The 24,322-nt window shown below is 57.3% G+C and overlaps 1 protein-coding gene across 4 annotated transcripts in view; it reads left to right on the top strand.

Annotated features, from left to right (window-relative positions):
- P2RY8 (P2Y receptor family member 8) overlaps positions 1 to 17,446 on the top strand; it is a 39,244-nt gene extending 21,798 nt beyond the window's left edge. For 2 of the 4 annotated variants that reach the window (XM_019431138.2, XM_053891859.1), the window contains exon 2: positions 16,219 to 17,446. In XM_019431138.2, coding sequence (XP_019286683.2) covers positions 16,239 to 17,312 — 1,074 coding nt within the window. In that variant the 5' untranslated portion in view covers positions 16,219 to 16,238 and the 3' untranslated portion in view covers positions 17,313 to 17,446. The other 2 variants (XM_019431141.2, XM_019431140.2) reach the window with 2 other exon arrangements.
- The last annotated feature ends 6,876 nt before the right edge of the window (positions 17,447 to 24,322 follow it).

The raw sequence follows: 24,322 nt of genomic DNA, 5'->3' as shown, positions 1-24,322 counted from the left end.
GGCAAATGGGTACTTAGACGTCTATGTCAGCTTCAGGCATGGCTGGATCCAGGGGGCCTCGGCTGTCCAGGCCCGGACGTGGGGACCCTGCGGACGCCCTCTGCCTCTTCTGTCCCGGTGTTGTGACTCGTCCCCACACCCCGATGCTCACACCCTGCAAAGGGCAGGTGCGAACTCACCTGGCAGGTCAGGGTGAACTCTGTCAGGTGCACACAGTTCCCTGCATTTGGGGAAACCAGGGCTGAGTAAAGGGGGGCACAGGCGAGGGTCTCGGGGCGGTCCCCTCAGCCCTCAGGGAACGCTCGGCACCCAGTGTGGCCCCAAAAATACCCACCGAGCGCAGACAGCGAGACAGGCTGCTGGACGCGGTGCGGGAGGAGGGCTCAGACAGCGCTTGGCTCAAACCACTGCGTAGGACCCGGGTGCTTTCTACTCGTGGTCAGAAAACGTGGGCCTGGGCTCTGATGACACCTCTCACTGGCCGCTCAGCTTCCTTCGGCCCTCTGTGCCTCGGTTTCCCCACCTGTGGACGTGTGTCCGGGGCGCGTCTGGAGGGACTCTGTGCCTCGGTTTCCCCACCTGTGGACGTGTGTCCGGGGCGCGTCTGGAGGGACTCTGTGCCTCGGTTTCCCCACCTTGGGACGTGTGTCCGGGGCGCGTCTGGAGGGACTCTGCCTTGGTTTCCTCACCTTGGGACGTGTGTCCGGGGCGCGTCTGGAGGGACTCTGTGCCTCGGTTTCCCCACCTTGGGACGTGTGTCCGGGGCGCGTCTGGAGGGACTCTGCCTTGGTTTCCTCACCTTGGGACGTGTGTCCGGGGCACGTCTAGAGGGCCTCTGTGCCTCAGTTTCCCCACCTGTGGACGTGTGTCCGGGGCGCGTCTGGAGGGACTCGGTGCCTCGGTTTCCCCACCTTGGGACGTGTGTCCGGGGCGCGTCTGGAGGGACTCTGTGCCTCGGTTTCCCCACCTGTGGACGTGTGTCCGGGGCGCGTCTGGAGGGACTCTGTGCCTCGGTTTCCCCACCTTGGGACGTGTGTCCGGGGCGCGTCTGGAGGGACTCTGTGCCTCGGTTTCCCCACCTTGGGACGTGTGTCCGGGGCGCGTCTGGAGGGACTCTGTGCCTCGGTTTCCCCACCTTGGGACGTGGTCTCTCTCAGAGAAAGCGTTTGCAAACGTGTAGTGTGACGCATGCTCAGGGTGGGCAGACGCCCTCTTCGGGCTCCCTGGCACTCGGCCCATGCCTTCCCCGTCACCCCCGGGACGCGGGCCAGGAGGAAAGCTGTCTGCGGCCTCGGAAAAGAAGGAAATGAGAACAATTTCAGCCCCTGGGACCCTGAACCAGTGCATGCCGGCTTCCTGGGGGAAAGTGTTACTTAATCAGTGAAGGTGGCCACTCTCAACGCTTCCTCTCGACTCTGGCCCCGCCTGGGGTTCAACCGGCCACGGCAACCGCACACCAGGAGACGTGGGCGGCCAGCTCCAGACACCCCAGCAGTGACCCGAGGGGTGAGGCTGTCTCAGGAGGTGGGGCAAACGGGGGACAGCAGGGAGGACACAGGAGCAACAGCCGGCTGAGACACGGGGAACTAAAACAGAAATGTCTTCAGGCTCCCCCCCCGCCCCGTGACCCACGAGGCATGTGTTTATTGCGATGTCATTCACATCACACACAACTCACCCTTTAAAAGGAGACAGTTCGGGGGGCGCCTGGGTGGCTCAGTTGGTTAGGCGTCCGACTTCGGCTCGGCTCATGATCTCACGGTTCGTGGGTTCGAGCCCCGCATCGGGCTCTGTGCCGACAGCTCGGAGCCTGGAGCCCGCTTCGGATTCTGTGTCTCCCTCTCTCTCTGTCCCTCCCTGGCCCACGCTCCGTCTCTGTCTCTCAAAAATAAACATTAGAAAATTTTAAGAAATTTGGGGCATTTAGCACATTCTCAATTTACCACCTCTATCTGCTTCCAGAACATTCTCATCCCATGGATGGATGGATGGATAGAGATAGATAGATAGATAGATAGATAGATAGATAGATAGATATGATGGATAGATAGAAAGATAGGTAGATAGATAGATAGATAGATAGATAGATAGATAGATATGATAGATGGATGATAGATAGATAGATAGATAGATAGATAGATAGATAGATAGATATGATGGATGGATAGATGGATGGAATCATAGATAGATAGATAGATAGATAGATAGATAGATAGATAGATAGAATCATAGATAGATAGATAGATAGATAGATAGATAGATAGATAGATATGATGGATAGATAGAAAGATAGGTAGATAGATAGATAGATAGATAGATAGATAGATAGATAGATATGATAGATGGATGATAGATAGATAGATAGATAGATAGATATGATGGATGGATAGATGGATGGAATCATAGATAGATAGATAGATAGATAGATAGATAGAATCATAGATAGATAGATAGATAGATAGGTAGATAGCAGACAGATAACAGACAGACATAAATGAACAGATGGATATGTAGATGGATGGACAGATGGATGGACACATAGACAGATACACATACATACATACGTACATACATACCTAGATAACAAATGTAGATGGACAGATGCCTGGATAATCTAGAGAGATTCAGGACTTCACACATTCACGTGAACTATTTCCCCCTCAGTTGCCTCCTTTCAACGCCCAGTCCACCAGCTTACTTGAGAAAGACGTCACTTGTTAACTGAACCCTCCTTCAGAAGGAACCAGCCCTCCTAACACCTTGGCTTTGGACTTCTGGCCTCCAGAGTCGTGAGAGAGAAAGTCTCTGTGGTTTGTAGTGCCCCCCCATGTGTGGTCATGTGTTGCCGTAGCCACAGGAAAGCAATACTATCCCGTCTTCCAAGGTGGCAACTGGGCTCACAGAAGGAGGTCGCTGCCCGGAGGCCATGCACCTCCCACAGACAGAGCTGGGATTTGAACCCAGTCTTGCTAATGAAGCCCACCCCCGCCCTGAGTCTGGGCCACTCATCACCGGGCCATCCTGCCCTCATGGACTCAAGCAGGGCAGGCTATAGATTTCACATGGAAACAAATGTAAATGGGTCCATTTAGGGGATTTTCCCCTCCCCCACCCCCAGTCAGCCGTTTTCCTTCGACTCATTTCATGACACTGCTTCTCTGATGAAACAATAAAGTAAACATCTAATTTCATATAAATTTTAACTGTGGATGGGGGGCTTGCAGAAGACTAGTTTCAGTTAGTCTTTGTTAAGTAGGATGATGAATCATGCATTGAAATCAGGCGATCAAAGGTCAAATATGTGAGCTAAATGTGTTCCAGCTTCCTACCCATTTACCTAGACTATCCATCCACCTATCCATCCATATCTATCTATCTTCTATCTATACATATCATCTATCTATCCATCTATTATCTATCTATCCATCCATCCATTCACCCATCCATTATATCCATCTATCTATCTATCTATCTATCCATCCATCCACCTATCCATCCCTCATATCTACCATCTATCTATCTATCTATCTATCTATCTATCTATCTATCTATCATCTATCTATCCATCCATCCATTCACCCATCTATTATATCTATCTATCTATCTATCTATCTATCTATCTATCTATCCATCCATCCATGCATCCATCCATCCATGGGTGAATCCATCCATGCACCCATCCATTCTATCTATCTATCTATCTATCTATCTATCTATCTATCTATCCATCATCCATCCATCCATTCACCCATCCATTCTATGTATCTATCTATCTATCTATCTATCTATCTATCTATCTATCTATCCATCCATCTATTCACCCATCCATTATATCTATCTATCTATCTATCTATCTATCTATCTATCTATCCATCCATCTATTCACCCATCCATTATATCTATCTATCTATCTATCTATCTATCTATCTATCCATCCATTCACCCATCCATTATATCTATCTATCTATCTATCTATCTATCTATCTATCTATCCATCATCCATCCATCCATTCACCCATCCATTATATCTATCTATCTATCTATCTATCTATCTATCTATCTATCTATCCGTCCATCCACCTATCCATCCCTCATATCTACCATCTATCTATCTATCTATCTATCTATCTATCTATCTATCTATTTATCTATCTATCTATCTATCTATCTATCTATCATCTATCTATCCATCCATCCATTCACCCATCTATTATATCTATCTATCTATCTATCTATCTATCTATCTATCTATCCATCCATCCATGCATCCATCCATCCATGGGTGAATCCATCCATGCACCCATCCATTCTATCTATCTATCTATCTATCTATCTATCTATCTATCCATCATCCATCCATCCATTCACCCATCCATTCTATCTATCTATCTATCTATCTATCTATCTATCTATCTATCCATCCATCCATCCATGGGTGAATCCATCCATTCACCCATCCTATCTATCTATCTATCTATCTATCTATCTATCTATCCATTCACCCATCCATTATATCTATCTATCTATCTATCTATCTATCTATCTATCTATCCATCATCCATCCATCCATTCACCCATCCATTATATCTATCTATCTATCTATCTATCTATCTATCTATCTATCCATCCATCCATCCATTCGCCCATCCATTATATCTATCTATCTATCTATCTATCTATCTATCTATCTATCTATCCATCCATCCATCCATTCACCCATCCATTATATCTATCTATCTATCTATCTATCTATCTATCTATCTATCCATCCATTCATCCATCCATTCTATCTATGCATCCATTCATCCATCATATCTATCCATCCATCATCTTTATTTATTATCTATCTATCTATCTATCCTTCCATCCACCCATCATATCTATTATCTATCTATCTATCTATCTATCTAACTATCTATCAACCATGTATCCACGTATCCATCTATCCATCTGTCATTCCATCTTTTATCTGTCTATTTATCTAGCCATCTCTCTACCTATCAATCATCTATCAATGCACCCATCCATCTAACAGTATCTGTCATCTATTTACCTATCTGCCTAACACTATTGCCCATTACTCATCTATCTGTCCCTATCGTGTATTTGTTGATCTGCATATATATGGATACATCTGCACGGTGCCCGAGAGGGTTTACTATGGTGCCTTTTTTTTAAAAGACCCTTCTCTAGAACCCGAACACTTCCTGACATCACCTGGAGGTGCACCTGTGTCTGCCTTCATCGTCATGTTGGGGAGGTCTTCACGTCCACAACAGAGAGGTTTAAACACTGTCTGGAAATCAGGGAAATGTGTATACCCAGGGCACGTCATACTGAAGGGCTCCGGTCCCCAGGGGTTTGAATACAGCGAACAAGGGAGGGGACTCATCCTCAGGGTCAGGCAAATGCGAGACCACGAGGATGCCTTGGCCTCTCCTCAAACGTTCCTTGCCCGGGCTTTCTCCTTGGTAGCTTTGCTGGGCACGTTGCTAGAAACCGCAGTGGGACAAATCACCCTACTTATGGTTAAACTATTCTTTGGCAAGTTAGTATGTCAACCTACAGAAGAGATTTGAATGAGCATCTCTGAATAGAGGACAACATTAGCGAGTTGACCACATACCCCTCCCCCACCTCCGAAACTCTATCAACTCTATCAAACTCTATCACCTTCAAACTCCATCGAAACTCTATCAACCGGCTCAACACCCTCTCTCCAACATATTCTCCGCGTTTGCCCTTCTGGCTCCGTCGGGGTCGAGCGCGCCTGAAACTCCTGTTATGTGCTATTTCCAACCTACCACTTCCCGGCAGGTCCCCAGCGCCCAGGCCTGTCGGCTTTAGTTTCACAGAATAGGGCTTCACGTTAATTAATGCCTGCACGCAGTTGCTTCCTGCCCTACAGACGGAGGCTGGTGTGGCAGGTGCCACTCAGACAGCACAGCTGAGAAACTCCTGCGTAGGGGGTGAGCCTCGAAAATGGAAAAAAAAAAAAAAGCAAGAGAGACAGAAAACAGCGTAAGGCAGACAGAAAGCAAGGGGCGTCTTGCATTTCAGAGAATCCGGTCTCTGGCTGGTCAGCCAGCCCTTTGGCTGTGCCCCGAGTCTGGGTGGGGGGTGGGAAGAAAAAGACACAGAAGCGAAAGGACCCTGCTGTCTTGCAGGAGACGGAGATTAAAATCTGCACGCTCCACACTCGTTTGGACAGACAACGGCATGCAAATCACCCGTAATTTACGGTGCACTCGGGTTGCGCAATGCAGAGCGAAACAGCAGAGAGGAGGCAACACCACCACACGTGTGCCTGTGCGCTGAGCACCGACGGCTCTTGCACTGTGATCTGAGCACTCGGCCAGGTCCTCTGCCCCTCAGCCCCCAGCTGTCCCCGTAAACTGCGTTCTGTCACCTCTTTGAAGTCTTAGAACACAGGGTTCACTCGGAGGCGATGCAGCGGTCATGTGCATCTCCGGTCTACAGAGACGGGGGCCTCTGCAGGCATGGGCGGTATCCTGTCAGACTTCAAGAGGACGCCGTTACCGCCTCCAGGGTGGCCACGAGGCCACCGGTGATGCAAAGGCCCCCTCAGAATGCCCCTCGCTGACTGACGACCGTTGCACATCCTCAGCGGGGTTTGTCATTGCCAGTGGTTTCAGACCCCAGTCATTCCGATACCTGTCTGGTGGCATCTCGTTGTGGGGCTGATGTCCCCGTCCCTGGTGACACATCGTGGCCGGTGCTTCTGTGCTAGCCGAACGTCTCCTCTGGGGACGTGTCTGCTCAGGTCTGTTGCCCAAGTTTCAGACGGGGGTCTGTTTGTTCTCTTCCTGTTGAGCTTTAAAAGCTCCTTGAATATTTCACACAACTGTTTTTGGTTTAGACACGTCGTCTTCTCTTGCAGATATTTTCTCTCAGTCTGTGGCTTGTGTTCACAACACTCTCTTGACATTCTTTTGGAGGACTGTTTCATTTTGATGAAGCAGGTTTATCCGCTATTCGTTCCACGGATCGTCCCTTTGGCATCCCGTCTAAAAAGTCATCACCGCGGCTTAAGATTATCCAGATTTTCTCCCATGTTACTTCAGAGGAGTATTAGCCTTTTGCACTCTACGTGAGGTCTGTGACCCATTTTGAGTTATGTTTTTTGTGAAGGGTGTCTACATCCTCGGGGTTTGGGCGGGGTGGGGGGGGGTCAGGGAGGGGTTGATTTTTGGGTTTTGTGTATGGATGTCCCGTCGCTCCAGCCAGATCTGTGGAACAGACTATCTGTGCTCCAGTGTTTTGCCCTTGATTTTTGTCAAAGACCAGTTGGCTGTATTTATGGGGCTCTGTTTTGGGGGTCTCATTCTGTTCCATCGATCTATTTGTCTATTGTTTTGCCAACACCAGCCTGCCTTCATTTCTGTTGCTTTGTAGTTACGTCACGAAGTCGGGAAGCACGAATCTCCCAACTCTTGGTCATTACAGGTCCCTCGCTTCTCCAGACAGAGCCTAGGATCAGTTGGTCAATAGCCACATCTTGTAAGGGGACATTAGGATTGCAAGTTATCTCTCCTCTACCCCACACAGGCCTTTGCACGTTAACGCGAGGGCTTGCAACCCCAGCTGGGGGGACAGTCAAGTACAGATGGCTGGATGAGTGAGCCTGGGGATCTCTCAGGTACCGTCATTTTCTGAGAGTTTGTGATTTTATGTCGTGTTTTCTTAGGCCCCCGTCTCATACGTTCTCTCAGCACACACCAAGCCTGGGTTAAGAGCACACACGATGACAATCCCTGTGTGTGACAGCATGTGAGGAACGATTATAATACAGCTTGCCAACAGCCCCAGGATGACAACTGGAAAATAACAATAAAATTTCTTACAGCAGTCAGAAAAGAGGGAGGAGATTTTACAGTCACAGGGTGCCAAAGATACCTTGCTTAGGTATAAAATACAGAAGATATCACAGGAACATTTTGTGACATAAAGATATGAAACGTTAACGTCACTTGAAACACTGCCAACAAAATTAGAAGGTGGGTGGGTGGGTGGAGGAATAGGTAGATGGATGGAGATGATGGATGGGTGGATGGATGGATGGGTGGATGGAAGGATGGATGGATAGATAGATCGTAGATATGACAGTTGGATAGATAGATACGATGGATGGATGGATGGATAGATAGATGATAGATAGATAGATAGATAGATAGATAGATAGATAGATAGATATAGGTATGGATGGATGGGTGGGTGGATAGATATCATGGATGGATGGATGGATGGATGGATGGATGGATGGACAGATGGATAGGTACATATATAGATAGATGATAGATATGATGGATGGATGGACAGGTAGGTAGGTAAGTAGATAGATAGATAGATAGATAGATAGATAGATAGATATAGGGATGGATGGATGGAGGATGGATGGATAGGTGCATATATAGATAGATGATAGATATGATGGATGGATGGATAGGTAGATAGATAGATAGATAGATAGATAGATAGATAGATATAGGGATGGATGGATGGATGGATGCATGGATGGATGGATGGATAGATGGATATGATGAATGGATGGATGGATGGATGGATGGATGGATGCATGGATGGATGGATAAGTACATATATAGATAGATGATAGATATGATGGATGGATGGATAGATAGATAGATATAGGGATGGATGCATGGATGGAAGGATGGATAGATGGATATGATGAATGGATGGATGGATGGATGGATGGATGGATGGATGGATAGGTACATATATAGATAGATGATAGATATGATGGATGGATGGATGGACAGGTAGGTAGATATGATGGATGGATGGATGCATGGATAGATAGATACATATATAGATAAATGATAGACAGATGAGTCTGGGTGGAGCATTGTGTCTTCTACAGGCGTTGAGCAGTATCCCGGTGTCCCCTGATGAGTCTGGCAAAGTATCCCGGGTGAGAACCCCTGCGCTATGTGGACTGTCACCCCACCAGTACCTTTTATCCATCTAGGTGACCTGTCCTTTTCCTGAATCAATAATCAAAACGGTTTCTGTCCTCTCCCATGGCCGGCTCGTCATCTGTGTTACCTGGAAATCCTACTTTTCTCATGCTTGATCGTTTCTTGGAAGCCCTTCCCTTTCTTTAATGAAGGACGATTGTGGTTCGTATCATTTCTTTAGCTTGCTGGAGTCTGTTAATGAAACCCCTTCCCTCTTTTTTTTCATGCCTTCGTTTCCCAGAAATGTGCTGTGACAAATTACCCCCACACTGGGGGCTGAAACAGCACAAATGTATTCTGTCTCATCTCTGGGGACCAGAAGTCTGAGGTCAAGGTGTCCACAGGACCGATTCCCCCTGGAGCGTCTAGTCTGTTCTGTTCCTCAGTCCATCTTCTCTGCTTCCAATACCATGTGACCTCCTCTCCATGTGCCTGTCTGTGTCCAAATTTCCCCTTTCTATAAGGACCTCAGGCATATTGGAGTCAGGGTGGGACCTGACAATGGTCAGGTTTGACAATGGCCAAAGACCCTATTTCTAACCAAAGTCGCATTCTGAGATGTGGGCAATTAGGGCTTCTACATATGAATCTGGTGGCAGCGTGTTTGAGCCCATGACAACCACAGGCTTTCTTGTGTCTTTACTGAGTTGCCCATGGTTGACCAGAAAACCCAATGCAGCTTCCTCCCCCGGGGTCACATCATAATATCGGCCACGTCCTGGGGCTGTGGGTGAAAGGCGGTCTCCCAGACAAGACTGCTGATAAAGGCACACCGCTTCCTGCCGTCCATGTGCGAATGGCCAGACCTTGTGGGTGTCATGGTCAGACCCCAAAGCACGGTCTTCCTGCCTCCGCTGATGCACACTGGGCATCCCGGGGAATCTCTCCGAGAACGTCCCTCGGCAGCGGTGGGGAGATCACCGTAGCCGGAAGCACCACCCTGGGATTCACCGAGGATAAGCAGAAGCTGGGTGGAGGGAGGGCCTCCGGGGGGAGGCTCTCCTGCTGGTGACGCCCCTGGAGAAGCCACTCGTCACGGATGCTTATGCTCAACGCGGTTCTGCCCATTGGTTGAAGGCGCGGGGCCCAGAAGATACTGCAAACAGCTCTTAGGAAAATTCTCCTCCTGGACACCTTGCAGTGGGTTGCATGGGGGTCCCCAAAAGACATGGCCCCCAGAACCTATGAATGTGATGTGTTTGGAAAGAGAGTCTTTGCAGATGTCATGAGGGGTCTGAGATGAGCTCATCCTGCATCGGGGGGGCCCTGACTCCAATGGCAGGTGTCCTTGTAAGAGACGGAAGGGGACACACAGACACAGAGGAGAAGCCACGTGAAGGCGGAGACAGAGACGGGAGGGACACGGCCATGAGCCCAGGGACGCCTGGAGCCCCCAGAAGCTGGAAGAGGCAGGAAGGACCGTCCCCTGGAGCCTCTGGAAGGAGCACGGCCCTGGCCGCCCTGGATCTCCGACTTCCGGTCTCCAGAGCCAGGAGAACATGAATCCCTGTGGTTTTAAGTCCCCGGTTTGTGGTCACTTGTTAGGACCTGCTCCAAAGTGTCTCGCCTTCATCGGGTCACGGCCGAGTGACTGAACACCCACTTGGGTTTTCCAACCTCACCAGGCCTGCAAGGTGGTGGCACTTTGTGGGGCTGAGCCTCCCACGGCTGCCACAACAGAGCCCCACAAACCGGGCCAGCTGAAAACCCAAGACACGGAGGAGGAGAGACCAGCCCACAGTGTGGGGGACGGGGGGCGGCGGCTGGCTCGTGGCTTCCTGCGGTGGGGACCCTCTGGCGCCCGCAGTGGGCTCAGCACCTGGGACAGCTCCCAGCACTCCGGAAACGCCCACACACGGGGAGCCCGACGGAGACCTCCATCCCACGTGTCCATCCATCAGCGGTCGTGCCTGCAGGGGAGTGGGACTCAGCCATGAGAAGGCACCGGGCTGTGCCCACTGCCACCCCAACGATGGCACCTGGCGCCTGAAACTGTGACACTCAGTGAGGGGAGCCAGACATACGCGGGCCACCCCGCGAGTGATGCCTTTTCCGTAAAACGTGCAGAGAGGGTCCGGCGACAGAGACGGGAATTGGGTTCGTGGTCGCCTGGGTCGGGGAGGGGGGCCGCGGGGCGACGGCCTCGGGGGTCGGGGAGGGGGACCGCGGGACGACGGCTTGGGGGGTCGCGGAGGGGGGCCTCGGGGCAACGGCCTGGGAGGTTGGGGAGTAGGGCCGGGGAGGGGGTCGCGGGGCGACGGCCTGGGGGGTCGGGGAGGGGGGTCGGGGAGGGGGGCCGGGGAGGGGGGCCGCGGGGCGACGGCCTGGGGGGTCGGGGAGGGGGGCCGCGGGGCGACGGCCTGGGGGGTCAGGGAGGGGGGCCGGGGAGGGGGGCCGCGGGGCGAAGGCCTGGGGTGGGGGAGGGGGGTCGGGGAGGGGGTCCTCGGGGCGACGGCCTGGGGGGGTCGGGGAGGAGGGCCTCGGGGCGACGGCCTGGGAGGGTCAGGGAGGGGAGCCGCGGGGCGACGGCCTCAGGGTTCGGGGAGGGGGGCCGCGGGGCGACGGCCTGGGGGGGGGGGGTCGGGGAGGGGGGCCGCGGGACGACGGCCTGGGGGGGGCCGCGGGCGACAGCTCGGGTCTGTGGGGTTTCCTTCAGGGGCGACCAGGACGTTGCGGGGTTGCACTCTGCCTCGGACGCTTTCGGCACGTGAACCACACCCATGACGCCGTTAAGACCAAAAGCAAAAGCGACGCGGAGGCCGTACCCCCACCCAGGACGGCACTCGGCCTTCAGGCGCTCAGGCCGCCGCGCACACCATGACAGGCTGTCCCTCCCGCCGCCTCCGAGCGCCCGGCCCGCGGTCTCTCTGCAAGGGTCCCCTGTGCGCTCGACCGTGGGGGTCTTTGCTCAGTTCCTGCAATTTCCATCCCGCCGTCCGCGGCTGCCGGGTCCAAACCACAAGTGTGCGCGTTACAGGCGCCGGGTCCACCGGGGTTGATTTCTTTATTAATCACCCGTGGCGCTCAGGGGGCGGCCACCCCGCAGGGACCCAGACGCCCCGAGGCCACAGCTGGTGCTCTGGAGCACGCAGGGGGCCGCGTGGCCTCCCGAGATGACAGAAGAAACACGGGGGGGGGGGGAGGGGGTCCGGCGGGCAGGGTGGCTTCTTGGTGACGCGCTGACGAGCCAGCGGCCGCACACACCTCTGCTTTCAGTGCCGTTGCGCACCATGCAAATGTGTGCACCTAACCGGCCGCCACCTGGGGGACGACAACAATAGATCCCCACGTCCCCCGCTCGGTGAGCAGAAACGGAGACGATGGCCCCCCAAAGGCCGCCCTCTGCTCGCAAGCCCAGGGCCCCGTCCGGCTCAGGAGGGTCGCCTTCCAGCCTGCGGTCCTGTGCCCGGGACCTGTGCTCAGACGCCTGCAGTAGACACGCGGACACGCACGTCCGCTAGAGCTCACAGCCGCGTCCTCCTCCCTCACCGTCCGCGCCCTGCAAGGTATGGCTGTCTGTCCGCTCCCCACGCGTGTCCCTCCGCGGCTCCCGCGGGGACCCCGGGACCCCATGTCCCTTTGCGTCCTGGCGCCTAGGCCGGACCGAGGTGGCCCGGGAAACGGGCCCTTCCCCCCGCCCCCGGGTGCTGGGGGATCCGCACCTGAGCGTGCCTCAGCGGTGCAGAAAGCGTCACAGTCAAAGTGAAACTCGGGGCCATTTTTAAACTCGTTTTGAGGAACCTCTTTCCGCGGATGCCGGTGGCAGATGGCAGGCCTTCTACGCAGGAAGAAACGCCATCTCAGGGCACGCGGGCTCGACAGGGCAGCTGCAGATCTAGACGCGCTCCGGAGGCCGTGCGCTGGCCTCCCCGGCACGTGAACCCTGCGCGTCCTGCTGGCCGGCGCCCCTGCCATGGCGGGCGGGCGCCCCTGTGACCAAGCGGCCCGCGCCCAGGCCAGCCGCCCTCGGGGAGACGCAGGTCGCTGGGAGCAGCGGGGACGCCGCTGGGCTTTCCGTCCCAGGGTCAGACTGGGAGCCAACAGTCACAGCCGCCTGCGGAACAGCAAGCAGGAACCCGCTGTCAGACCCCAAGCGCCCGAAGGGAGGAGGACAGACCTCAGCAGCCCCCCCCCCCCCCACGAGTCCCAGACCCTCCTCCCGCGGGCCGTTCGCCGGGCTCCCGGGAAAAGAGCTGCTCACGTTGCCCTGACCTGCTCTGCGCTCGAGCCGGGGCCCCCGGTTTCTGCGTGAAGGCAGCCAGAACCAACGGGGGTTGGAAAAACCGCACACAACTGGTCAAACGGGGCAAAGAACCAGAATACGGGCTCTGGGATCTGCGCTGCGGGGAATAGACACCCGTGCCCATGGCTGTGACGGCCTGAGGCCATCACTATAATGGTAGTGGGGCTCCCCGTCCATAAGAAGGCCAACACAGCAGGTGATGCCCTGAGGCCATCAGTGGAATGGTAGTGAGGCTCCTGGTCCGTAAGAAGGCCAAGATACCAGGTGATGGTGTGAGGGCATCAGTATAAGGGTAGTGAGGCTGACAGTTCACCAGGACAGCAAGACATCAGGTGACGGCCTGCAGCCATCGGTATAACAGTAGTGAGGCTCAGGTTCACCAGAACAGCAAGACATCAGATGACAGCTTGAGGCCATCACCATAATGGTAATGGGGCTCCCAGTCCATAAGAAGGCCAACACAGCAGTTGATGCCCTGAGGCCATCAGTGTAATGGTAGTGAGGCTCCTGGTCCATAAGAAGGCCAAGATACCAGGCGACGGCATGAGGGCATCAGTATGATGCTAGTGAGGCTGACAGTTCACCAGGACAGCAAGACATCAGGCGATGGCCTGCAGCCATCGGTATAACAGTAGTGAGGCTCAGGTTCACCAGAACAGCAAGACATCAGATGACAGCCTGCGGCCATCGGTATAATGGTAGTGAGGCTCAGGTTCACCAGAACAGCAAGACATCAGATGACAGCCTGAGGCCATCAGTATAATGAGGCTCCCAGTTCACAACAAGAATGCCAAGACTTCAGGAGACACTACAGCCCCACTGTTAACCGCCCTGGGCCCATGCAAACCCCAGCTCTACGCTTGCCCCTCCTGGAACCTCTGAGTCCCGTGTGTAAGATGTGAACGTGACACCAGCCTCACCACTTCCTGGCCTTGCAGCAGGGACCAGGGAACGCCCTAGGGACTCTGTGATGTGCGGTGTCCACAGTGAGGGTGGGTCACGGTGACTCCGGGATCACAGGACCTCACTGCAATCACAGTGGGAGCGGTGCCTGCCGCAACGGCCTGAGGCCATCAGTATAATGTCTGGCTTAGCTCAGGCTGCTAGCACCGAATCCCAGAGACGGGGCGGCTTCGGCAACAGACATCCATTTCTCACGGTTCCGGAGGCTGGACGCCCGAGATCCAGGCTCCAGCCTAGACGGGTTCTGGGGAGGCCTCTGCCCTCAGCTTGCACAGGGCCCCACACTTCTGAGGAAACTTGGGGGTTCCAGGACGCATCTTCAGGATGCTTTACGGGAAGATTCTGTGTGACGTTGAGCATCCATCCCTCCGTGGGGGCGGAAGAGGTCGGGATCGGAAGTCAGCGGAAGAAACACACGCTCACGACTGGAGTTCCTTGAGCGGGGGAAGGTTTGCTCAGACCCGCCTCGTCCGCCGGCTTTCCACACTCGCGGCTGTCCCGGGGAGGGCAGCACGGTGCCCTGTCCTCACGCCGCTCTCCGTCAGGCGGTGAAACCTCACGGCCAAAGCAGCTGACGGAGGGGGCTGGGTTTCCAGGGTCCCAGCGCCCGTGCACGGGTGTCTGCGACTCAGATCCCCCGTTCCCCTCCGTGAGGAGCTCCAAGCCTGGCCGTCAGACCTCGGGGAGCACCGGGCGGGCGGCATGGGGGACCTGCCCAAGTCCCGGTGAGCCCGGCAGCAGGGCCTCGACCTGAGCCCTGTCTCTGAACCCCTGGGCTGTGCAGCATTGTCTGTGGCAGGCCCCAACGTGCCGGCTCCCCGTTGCAAACATGCTGTGATGAAAACTAGTATGTGGAGACGGGCCGTGCAGACGCCCAGAGCAGCAGGGCTGAAAGGGGACTCGGTAACCACTTTATCAGAGAAAATGTCTGTGTGAGAGCAAACAGGAAGCCGTTGGGGGAAGGCGGGAGCTGTGTGACCTTGATGTGAGTGGAGGAAGGAGGTCCCGAGGCAGGGGGCAGGCGCCCTGATTGCAGAGGCCCTAGGGGGGTGGGGGGGGGTGCGCACAGCACGTGGGGTCCTGCCCTGATTGCAGAGGCCACGGGGGGCAGGGGGGAGGGGGTGCGCACAGCACGTGGGGTCCTGGGGCCAAATGCGGCATCAGAGGCGACCCCGTCCTCGTCCCACAGGAATAGCACCTCTCTCCTGACGAGGACCAGCCTGCTGGCCCGGCCTCTGCACACATGTGGGGACAGAGGTCGGAGGCTGGACGTGGGGCCTCACCAACCACGCTGCCCTGGGGAGGGGGGGGGGCGGCCTATGAGGACCACACGTGCCCGTCCCATAGTCTCTTCACGTGAGAGTCAGCTAGGAACTGTCCCCCAGCCCCCGTGAGACACCTGGGCAGGAGGCCATCATCCCTGGGTAAGTCAGGGCCTCTCTGGACAAACACACACAAGGGGCCAGACATGGACAGACAGATGGATAGGTAGATAGATACGTAGACGACAGATAGATACGTAGACGTATGGATAGATTAGACCGTAGGTAGGTCAGCAGATACATAGATGGATAGATACGTGACAGACAGACCAGACTGAGGACAGCTGGGGTGCCCAGGGACAAGGCACTGTGGGCAGAAGACGGCAGGGGAGCAGGCACAGGGCGACGGTAACGCGCCTGCTGGGACACATCGATGCTGGCGGCACAGCGACCCCGTGTGGCCGGGCAGGGCAGCCAGGGACACACAGGACCTCTCCAGGAGTGGGGGAAGGGAGAGCTCCCCTTCCAGGCCCCGCCCCCCCACCCCGGAGAGACTCTTTTGCAGCTGGAAACCAGGTTAGGCACTTGGTCCCTTTGTAAGGGCGGGGTGTGCGGGGACCTGGCGAACGCGGCGGGGGCGGGCGGCAGGAAGGGTGCGGGGCAGGAAGGGGAGGCGGGGACAGGCAGGGCTGGGCCCCGTGGCGCGCCCCTCACCCCGCTCCCCCCCCCCACCCTGCGTCTTGCCTTCCAGCCCCGCCCGCGCCCGCCAGAATGGACATGAACGTGACCGGCCCGGACAACGCCACGATCCTCATGCTGCGGGACCCGACCATCGCCGTGGTCCTGCCCGTCGTCTACTCGCTGGTGGCGCTGGTCAGCATCCCCGGAAACCTGTTCTCGCTCTGGGTGCTGTGCTGCCACATCGGGCCCACGTCCCCGTCCGTCATCTTCATGATCAACCTGAGCGTCACGGACCTGATGCTGGCCAGCGTGCTGCCCTTCCAGATCTATTACCACTGCAACGGCAACCACTGGGTGTTCGGCGAGCTGCTGTGCAACGCCGTCACCGTGGCCTTCTACGCCAACATGTACTCGTCCATCCTGACCATGACGTGCATCAGCGTGGAGCGCTTCCTGGGCGTGGTGTACCCGCTGGCGTCCGCGCGCTGGCGCCGGCGCCGCTACGCCGTGGCCGCGTGCGCCGGGCTGTGGCTGCTGCTGCTGGCCGCCCTGTCCCCGCTGGCGCGCACCGACCTCACCTACACCGTCGAGGCGCTGGGCATCGTCACCTGCTTCGACGTGCTCAAGTCCACCATGCTGCCCAGCGTGGCCATGTGGGCCATGTTCCTCTTCACGCTGTTCATCGTGCTGTTCCTCATCCCCTTCCTGGTCACCGTGGCCTGCTACACGGCCACCATCCTGACGCTGCTGCGCACCAGCGACCCGCACAGCCGGGGGCAGCGGCGCCGCGCCGTGGCGCTGGCCGCCGTGGTGCTGCTGGCCTTTGTCACCTGCTTCGCGCCCAACAACTTCGTGCTGCTGGTGCACGTGGTCAACCGCCTGTTCCTGGGCAGGACCTACTACCACGTGTACAAGCTGACCCTGTGCCTCAGCTGCCTCAACAACTGCCTGGACCCCTTCGTGTACTACTTCGCGTCCCGCGAGTTCCAGCTGCGCCTGCGGCTCTACTTGGGCTACGGGCGCCTCCCCGCCAGCTGCCGCCACGCGCGCTCGGACAGCGTGTTCTCCGCCCGGACGCTGTCGGCGCGCTCCATGTCCAGCGGCCACGAGGGGCTGGAGGAGGCAGGGAGGCCCTCGCTCAGGAGGCAGGAGAGTGTGTTCTGAGCCGGGCACCCCGCCCCCGCCCCCGGGGACGGCTGGTGGGACGGCTCGCACGGGCCTTCACGCGTGCGAACCGCTGCGCGTCCACGGCCGTGGCGCGTGGAGAGGGTGCCCAGGAGCGCACGTCCTAAAACGGGCCACTGGGACAGAACGGCTGGGGGACGGTGCGCACCGGCCTTCCCCCGTGCAAACCGCTGCGCCTCCGCCGCCGTGGCGCATGGAGAGGGTCCCCAGGAGCGCACGTCCTAAATCGGGCCACTGGGACAGAACGGCTGGGGGACGGCGCGCACCGGCCTTCCCCGTGCGAACCGCTGCGCCTCCGCCGCCGTGGCGCATGGAGAGGGTCCCCAGGAGCGCACGTCCTAAATCGGGCCACTGGGACAGAACGGCTGGGGGACGGCGCGCACCGGCCTTCCCCGTGCGAACCGCTGCGCGTCCACGGCCGTGGCGCGTGGAGAGGGTCCCCAGGAGCGCACGTCCTAAAACGAGCCACCGGGACAGAACGGCTGGGGGACGGCGCACACCGGTCTTCCCCGTGCGAACCGCTGCGCGTCCACGGCCGTGGCGCGTGGAGAGGGTCCCCAGGAGCGCACGTCCTAAAACGAGCCACCGGGACAGAACGGCTGGAGGACGGCGCACACCGGCCTTCCCCGTGCGAACCGCTGCGCCTCCGCCGCCGTGGCGCGTGGAGAGGGTCCCCAGTAGCTCACGTCCTAAAACGGGCCACCGGGACAGAACGGCTGGGGGACGGCGTGCACCGGCCTTCCCCCTGCGAACCGCTGCGCGTCCACCGCCGTGGCGCATGGAGAGCGTTCCCAGGAGCGCACGTCCTAAAACGGGCCACTGGGACAGAACGGCTGGGGGACGGCGCGCACCGGCCTTCCCCCATGCGAACGGCTGCGCCTCCGCCGCCGTGGCGTGTGGAGAGGGTTCCCAGGAGCGCACGTCCTAAAACGGGGCACCGGCATGGAACACCCCACGGCGTAATGACACAGGACGCAGCGTGCAGGACGCACTGGGCTCCGCTCCTCAGGACGGGGACCCAAGCTGACCATGAGCTCAGCCAGCCCACCTGAGTCCCTCTGGAGCCCCAGCATCCACCTGCCGTGTTCTCTGTGCCTTGTGCTGGGGTCGCCCATGGCACCTGCTATTCCCCAGCCTGGCACAGCCTGGTGCTTTTTGTTCAGCCCACCCTTGGTCATCGTGCGTTCTGGGATTCACCCAGACCACCAGGCACAGGCCCCTTTGGGCTCGGTGCCCCGGGAGCCCACAGGACCCCCCCTGCATTTGATCTGCTGCCCCCAGGAGCCACCATGACAGCTTACAAATGGTTCGGTCACTCTGTTTCCTCGAGGCTCACATCCTACAAGTCACAATGTCCAGACGGGAAGGACATCCGTCCAGGAGGTGTGGCTCAGCCTCCCACTCCCCACACACAAGGCTTGAGGGTCTCCAGCTCCGTGAGAAGCTGCGGAAGCTGAGTCTTGGGAAGGATGATGTGGGGCCGCAGCTACTGTGGGGCTCCCTGACAGGCTCCAGGGTGCGGCCTCCCCCCAGGTGCCTTCCTGCCGGTCCTCTGCCTCCTGGTCCCAGCCTAGAGCCCCTGAGCCACGTGCGAGCCCTCCCAGGCTGTGAGGCGCCCTCATGCACCTCACCTGAGCCCTGGCGCCCCATGGCGCCCCGTGGCGCCGGGGGCCCCGGACAAGACTACCAAGCACACAAGCCTGCAGAAGGATCACACCCAAGCCCCCTCTGTGCCCGTCCGTTCCTGAGCCCAGGACACGGCAGTACCAGCCCCAAAATATGTGCCACTCCGGGAAGACGAGGACCCCTGTCCCTGGGGAGTCCGGGATGCCAAAATACTGGGTTTCCTGGAGCCGGGGATCCGTCTGGAACAGCACTGCCTGATATTTTGTTCATCACACTGGGATGCACGGCGTTGGGCTCAGGGACCCTCAGGCTGGGATGGCTGGGGGGCAGGCAGCGTCCCCACTGTAGGTTTGGCACAGATGGAGACTGGCAGCTGCCATCTGAGGGCTCTGGGAGCACCTGCTCCTGCCGTCACTGCTTTGGGAGAAAAGCAGACACAGCTGTCCTGGAGGGAATAATGTCCCCCCAAACCCACATCCACGCAAGTGCACAATGTGACCTCTCAGATCGGGATGGCCATCAATCCAATGGCACGTGTCCTTGTAAGAGACAAAAGAGAGACAGAGACACAGAGGAGAAGCCCCGTGAAGACACAGGCGGAGACGGGAGGGACGCAGACACAAGCCCAGGGACGTCTGGAGCCACGGAGGCTGGAAGAGGCAGGAAGGGCCCTCCCCTGGAGCCTCTGGAGGGAACACGGCCCCTCCTGGATCTCAGGGGTCCTCCCCTGCATGGATCTCAGTGGTCCTGCCCCTCCTGGATCTCAGTGGTCCTGACCCTCCTGGATCTGAGGGGCCCTGCCCTGCCTGGATCTCAGTGGCCCTGCTCTGCCTGGATCTCAGGGGCCCTGCCCTGCCTGATCTCAGTGGTCCTGCCCCTGCTGGATCTCAGTGGTCCTGCCCCTCCTGTATCTCAGTGGTCCTGCCCTGCCTGGATCTCCGTGGTCCTGCCTCTCCTGGATCTCAGTGGCCCTACCCTGCCTGGATCTCAGCGTCCCTGCCCTGCCTGGGTCTCAGCAGCCCTGCCCTCTCTGGATCTCAGTGGTCCTGCCCCTCCTGGATCTCAGTGGTCCTGCCCCTCCTGGATCTCCGTGGTCCTGCCCTGCCTGGATCTCAGCGGCCCTGCCCCTCCTGGATCTCAGTGGCCCTGCCCCGCCTGGATCTCAGCGGCCCTGCCCCTCCTGGATCTCAGTGGCCCTGCCCCGCCTGGACCTCAGGGGCCCTGCCCTGCCTGGATCTCAGCGGCCCTTCCCTGCCTGGGTCTCAGTGGCCCTTCCCTGCCTGGATCTCTGCAGCCCTGCCTTGCCTGCATCTCAGCAGCCCTGCCCTGCCTCGATCTCAGCGGCCCTGCTCTGCCTGGATCTCAGTGGTCCTGCCTTGCCTGGATCTCAGCGGTCCTGCCCCTCCTGGATCTCGGTGGCCCTGCCCTGCCTGGATCTCAGCGGTCCTGCCCCTCCTGGATCTCAGTGGCCCTGCCCTGCCTGGATCTCAGTGGCCCTTCCCTGCCTGGGTCTCAGTGGCCCTTCCCTGCCTGGATCTCTGCAGCCCTGCCTTGCCTGCATCTCAGCAGCCCTGCCCTGCCTCGATCTCAGCGGCCCTGCTCTGCCTGGATCTCAGTGGTCCTGCCCCTCCTGTATCTCAGTGGTCCTGCCTTGCCTGGATCTCAGCGGTCCTGACCCTCCTGGATCTCAGTGGTCCTGCCTTGCCTGGATCTCAGTGGTCCTGACCCTCCTGGATCTCAGTGGCCCTGCCCCTCCTGGATCTCAGCAGCCGTGTCCTGCCTGGATTTCAGTGGCCCTGGCCTGCCTGGATCTCACCGGTCCTGCCCCACCTGGACCTCAGACTTGGGTGTCCAGAGCTAGGAGGGATCCATCCCTGTGGTTTTAAGTCCCCAGGGGACAACTGCCCCATGACACACACCATTGGTGTCACTCTGAAATTGGAGGCCCATCTAAACCTCGTCCTCTGGGTGGGTAATTGCAGGGAACCTGCTCTTTGGGTCCCAGTCCCGTGGCACGCAGGCCTTCTGGGCTCCCCCAGGGTCGGCCCTGGCGATTCCCAGTGCGAATACTGCGCACCGAGCCGCCCGGACAGTCCCCAATGCCACAGCAGCAGAGATTTCCCGCCACCAATGCCTTTCTGCACACTGTGCCCCCGATTTTAATTCTGGAATAGGCCTCCCACGCGGACAAGGTGAGAGCACTGTGATCCCGGAGGCCTGGCCCAGAAGGCCTGGATCCCACGTGGAATCAGAATCCTGGCTCCCTGTGAGGGGCTGTGGCCCCCGGAGCTTAGCTGGTAAACTGTGGGCGCTGATTCCGGCCTCCAAAGCCTCCAGGCCCCGCCCCCTGTGCGTGGGCCTGGACTCAAACCCACGTTCCCAACTTGGGGAGGTGCTGGGGGGCACAGGCACCTGCAGGTGGAGACCCAGGTGAGCCTGTGACCCTCGTCCTTGGGACCCGAGAGGCAGCCTTGGGGTCCCGTCGACACCCTCCAGCCCAGGCCAGCATCGGGCACGGTCCTCGTCCACCGTCTTGCAGCTGGGACGTCCCTGCCGGGGGACAGTGTGTGAGCCAATCGGGCCTCACTGCCCAGCTGTGTGCAGGGGGCTCAGAGCCCCCACAGGGAGCCTTCAGAGCGACCCCCGGAGACTTATCTGGCTAAAGGTTCACTTGGGGGTGGGGGTGGGGGGCAGGGGGCCAAGGTGGCTCCAAGAAGGCGGGCGTTAGAGACCCGGATTCTCCAGAGAAGGATCCACGACCCCCGCCCTTCCCGACTGTCCCAAACCCGAAGGCTAGAAAGCAACGTCGAGGCAGCAGCATCCAGGGTCGGAAATCCTGAGCCAGCGAGACGCCCCACCCACGTGCTGGGCGTGGGCCTCGGTGAGTCTCATGCGGAAAAGCTGTGAAAACCTCAAACCACGGGGGCCTGTGACAGCTGCACACCTTGAACGCGGAGAACGCCCGTCTACATAATATCCTCGTCCACAGGATGTCGGGCCCTGTAGCCCTCCGGTGACTCCTGGGGTTCAAGCAACAAACGCACCTCGGACCACGTGTGCTGCGTCCGTGTGCGCCCCAGACGCGCACCCTGTTCCCGTTAAGTATCGAATAAAAATATCACACACCTGTGCACACGCGCGGATGAGAAATGTCTGTAAAGCTGTGACCCCAACATTGAGGTCATGGCAGCACGGGGTGGGGGGGGGGAGGTGGGGGCACCGGTGCGCTGAGACGTAAGACCCTGGACACTGACCCAAATCCCACCCGCCTCCCCCACCCCGTGCAGAAGGTGAGTACATTTCTCTCTCTGGCCCCTGAGACCCCTGCTTTCCAGACATGCGCCCTCTCTCTGAACCGCACGTTCCCCTCCGGCCGGACCCCGGGATCTTCCTCCTATGGCGGAGTCAGGTTATTTGGGAGCCCGAGGCTGAATCCGGGCAGCGCGACACGGAGGGCGCGTGGCATGAAGTCAGGGTTTTTGGCGCCGAAGATGGGGATTTTAAAAGAAATATTTTTGTGTAAGAGGTGTGTGTGCAAATATCCGTGCGTGTGATGATACAATGTTTGCTGTTGGACGTAAAATACCAGAGGAGGTACATGTACATGCACGCACTCATGCACAAGTACCCACATGCACACACGCACACGCACACACACGTAGCCACATGCACACACGCACACATACATGCACGCACGCATGCACACGTACCCACATGCACACAAGCACACGTACATGTACACACGCACACATACACACACGCACATGCACGCACGCACAGGTACCCATATGCACACACGCACACGCGCGTGCCCACATGCACACACGCACACGTACACACGCACACGTAGATGCACGCACGTGTACCCACATGCACACATGTACATGCACGCACAGGTATCCACATGCACACACACGTAGCCACATGCACACACGCACACATACATGCACGCACGCATGCACACGTACCCACATGCACACAAGCACACGTACATGTACACACGCACACATACACACACACACATGCACGCACGCACAGGTACCCATATGCACACATGCACACGCGCGTGCCCACATGCACACACGCACACGTACACACGCACACGTAGATGCACGCACGTGTACCCACATGCACACATGTACATGCACGCACAGGTATCCACATGCACACACGCACACGCACACACACGTAGCCACATGCACACACGCACACATACATGCACGCACGCATCCACACGTACCCACATGCACACACGTACATGTACACACGCACACATACACGCACGCGTACCCACAGGCACGCACGCACAGGTACCCATATGCACACATGCACATGTACATGCTCGCACGCATGCACATGTACCCACATGCACACACGCACACGTACATACGCACACGTAGATGCACGCAGGCGTACCCACACATGTACCCACACGTGTACATGCACGCACGCACAGGTATCCACATGCACACACGCACACGTACATGCACGCACTCATGCACACGTACCCACATGCACACACGCACACGTACATGCACACACGTATACAGTTACCCACGTGCACACACGCACGCACACTTACCCACACGGTACCCATATGTGCACACGTACACACATACATGTATACATACACATGCACACACATGTGCAGACACCCACCCATGCACATGCACCCACACACACGTACATACACGCACACGCATGTGCAGGCATACACATGCACGCACATGTACACACACGTGCAGACACCCACCCATGTATGCTCACGTAATGCACTCACATGGACACACGCACACACATGCACACACGTGTAAGGCACCCACCCATGTACGCACACATACATGCACACACATGTACGCATAGACACGCATGCACGAACATGTACACGCGTGTGCAGGCACCCACCCATGCACACACACATACATGCGTGCATGCACACACATACATATATAATGCACACGTGTGCACGTGGGCATCACACAAATTTGGGGGCCTCGAAGAAAAATGGGAAAATGCTGGTCGCTCACAATGGTTGAAGCTGGGTGAACAGAATATGGGGCCCCATTCTAGAATTCTCTTTCCTTTGAGCACATTTAAAAATATCTGTACAAAAAATGAGGTGTATTGGCAAATGTCACACAAAGACCTTGATTTCTGCCCAGTGTATCACTGAACCCTGGAAACCATGTCCGCTGGAATTGCATGCTATGGAAGAGACCAACGTTCCGACCCGGCTCTCTTTTTGTTTTTCTTTTCCTTCCCATTTCTTAAATTGCGATAAAATGAAACAGGCAACATAACATGTACCACCTGCACTGTGTTTAAGCATGTATCAAGGCATCATTGAGGCCATGGAATTAGCC

This window comes from Panthera pardus, unplaced genomic scaffold (genome assembly GCF_024362965.1).
Source record: "Panthera pardus isolate Hobbes unplaced genomic scaffold, ASM2436296v1 HiC_scaffold_27, whole genome shotgun sequence".
In the NCBI taxonomy this organism is placed as follows: Eukaryota; Metazoa; Chordata; class Mammalia; order Carnivora; family Felidae; genus Panthera; species Panthera pardus.
The sequence above is the reverse complement of the archived record's forward strand: the minus strand, read 5'-3'. Positions and strand labels throughout refer to the sequence as shown.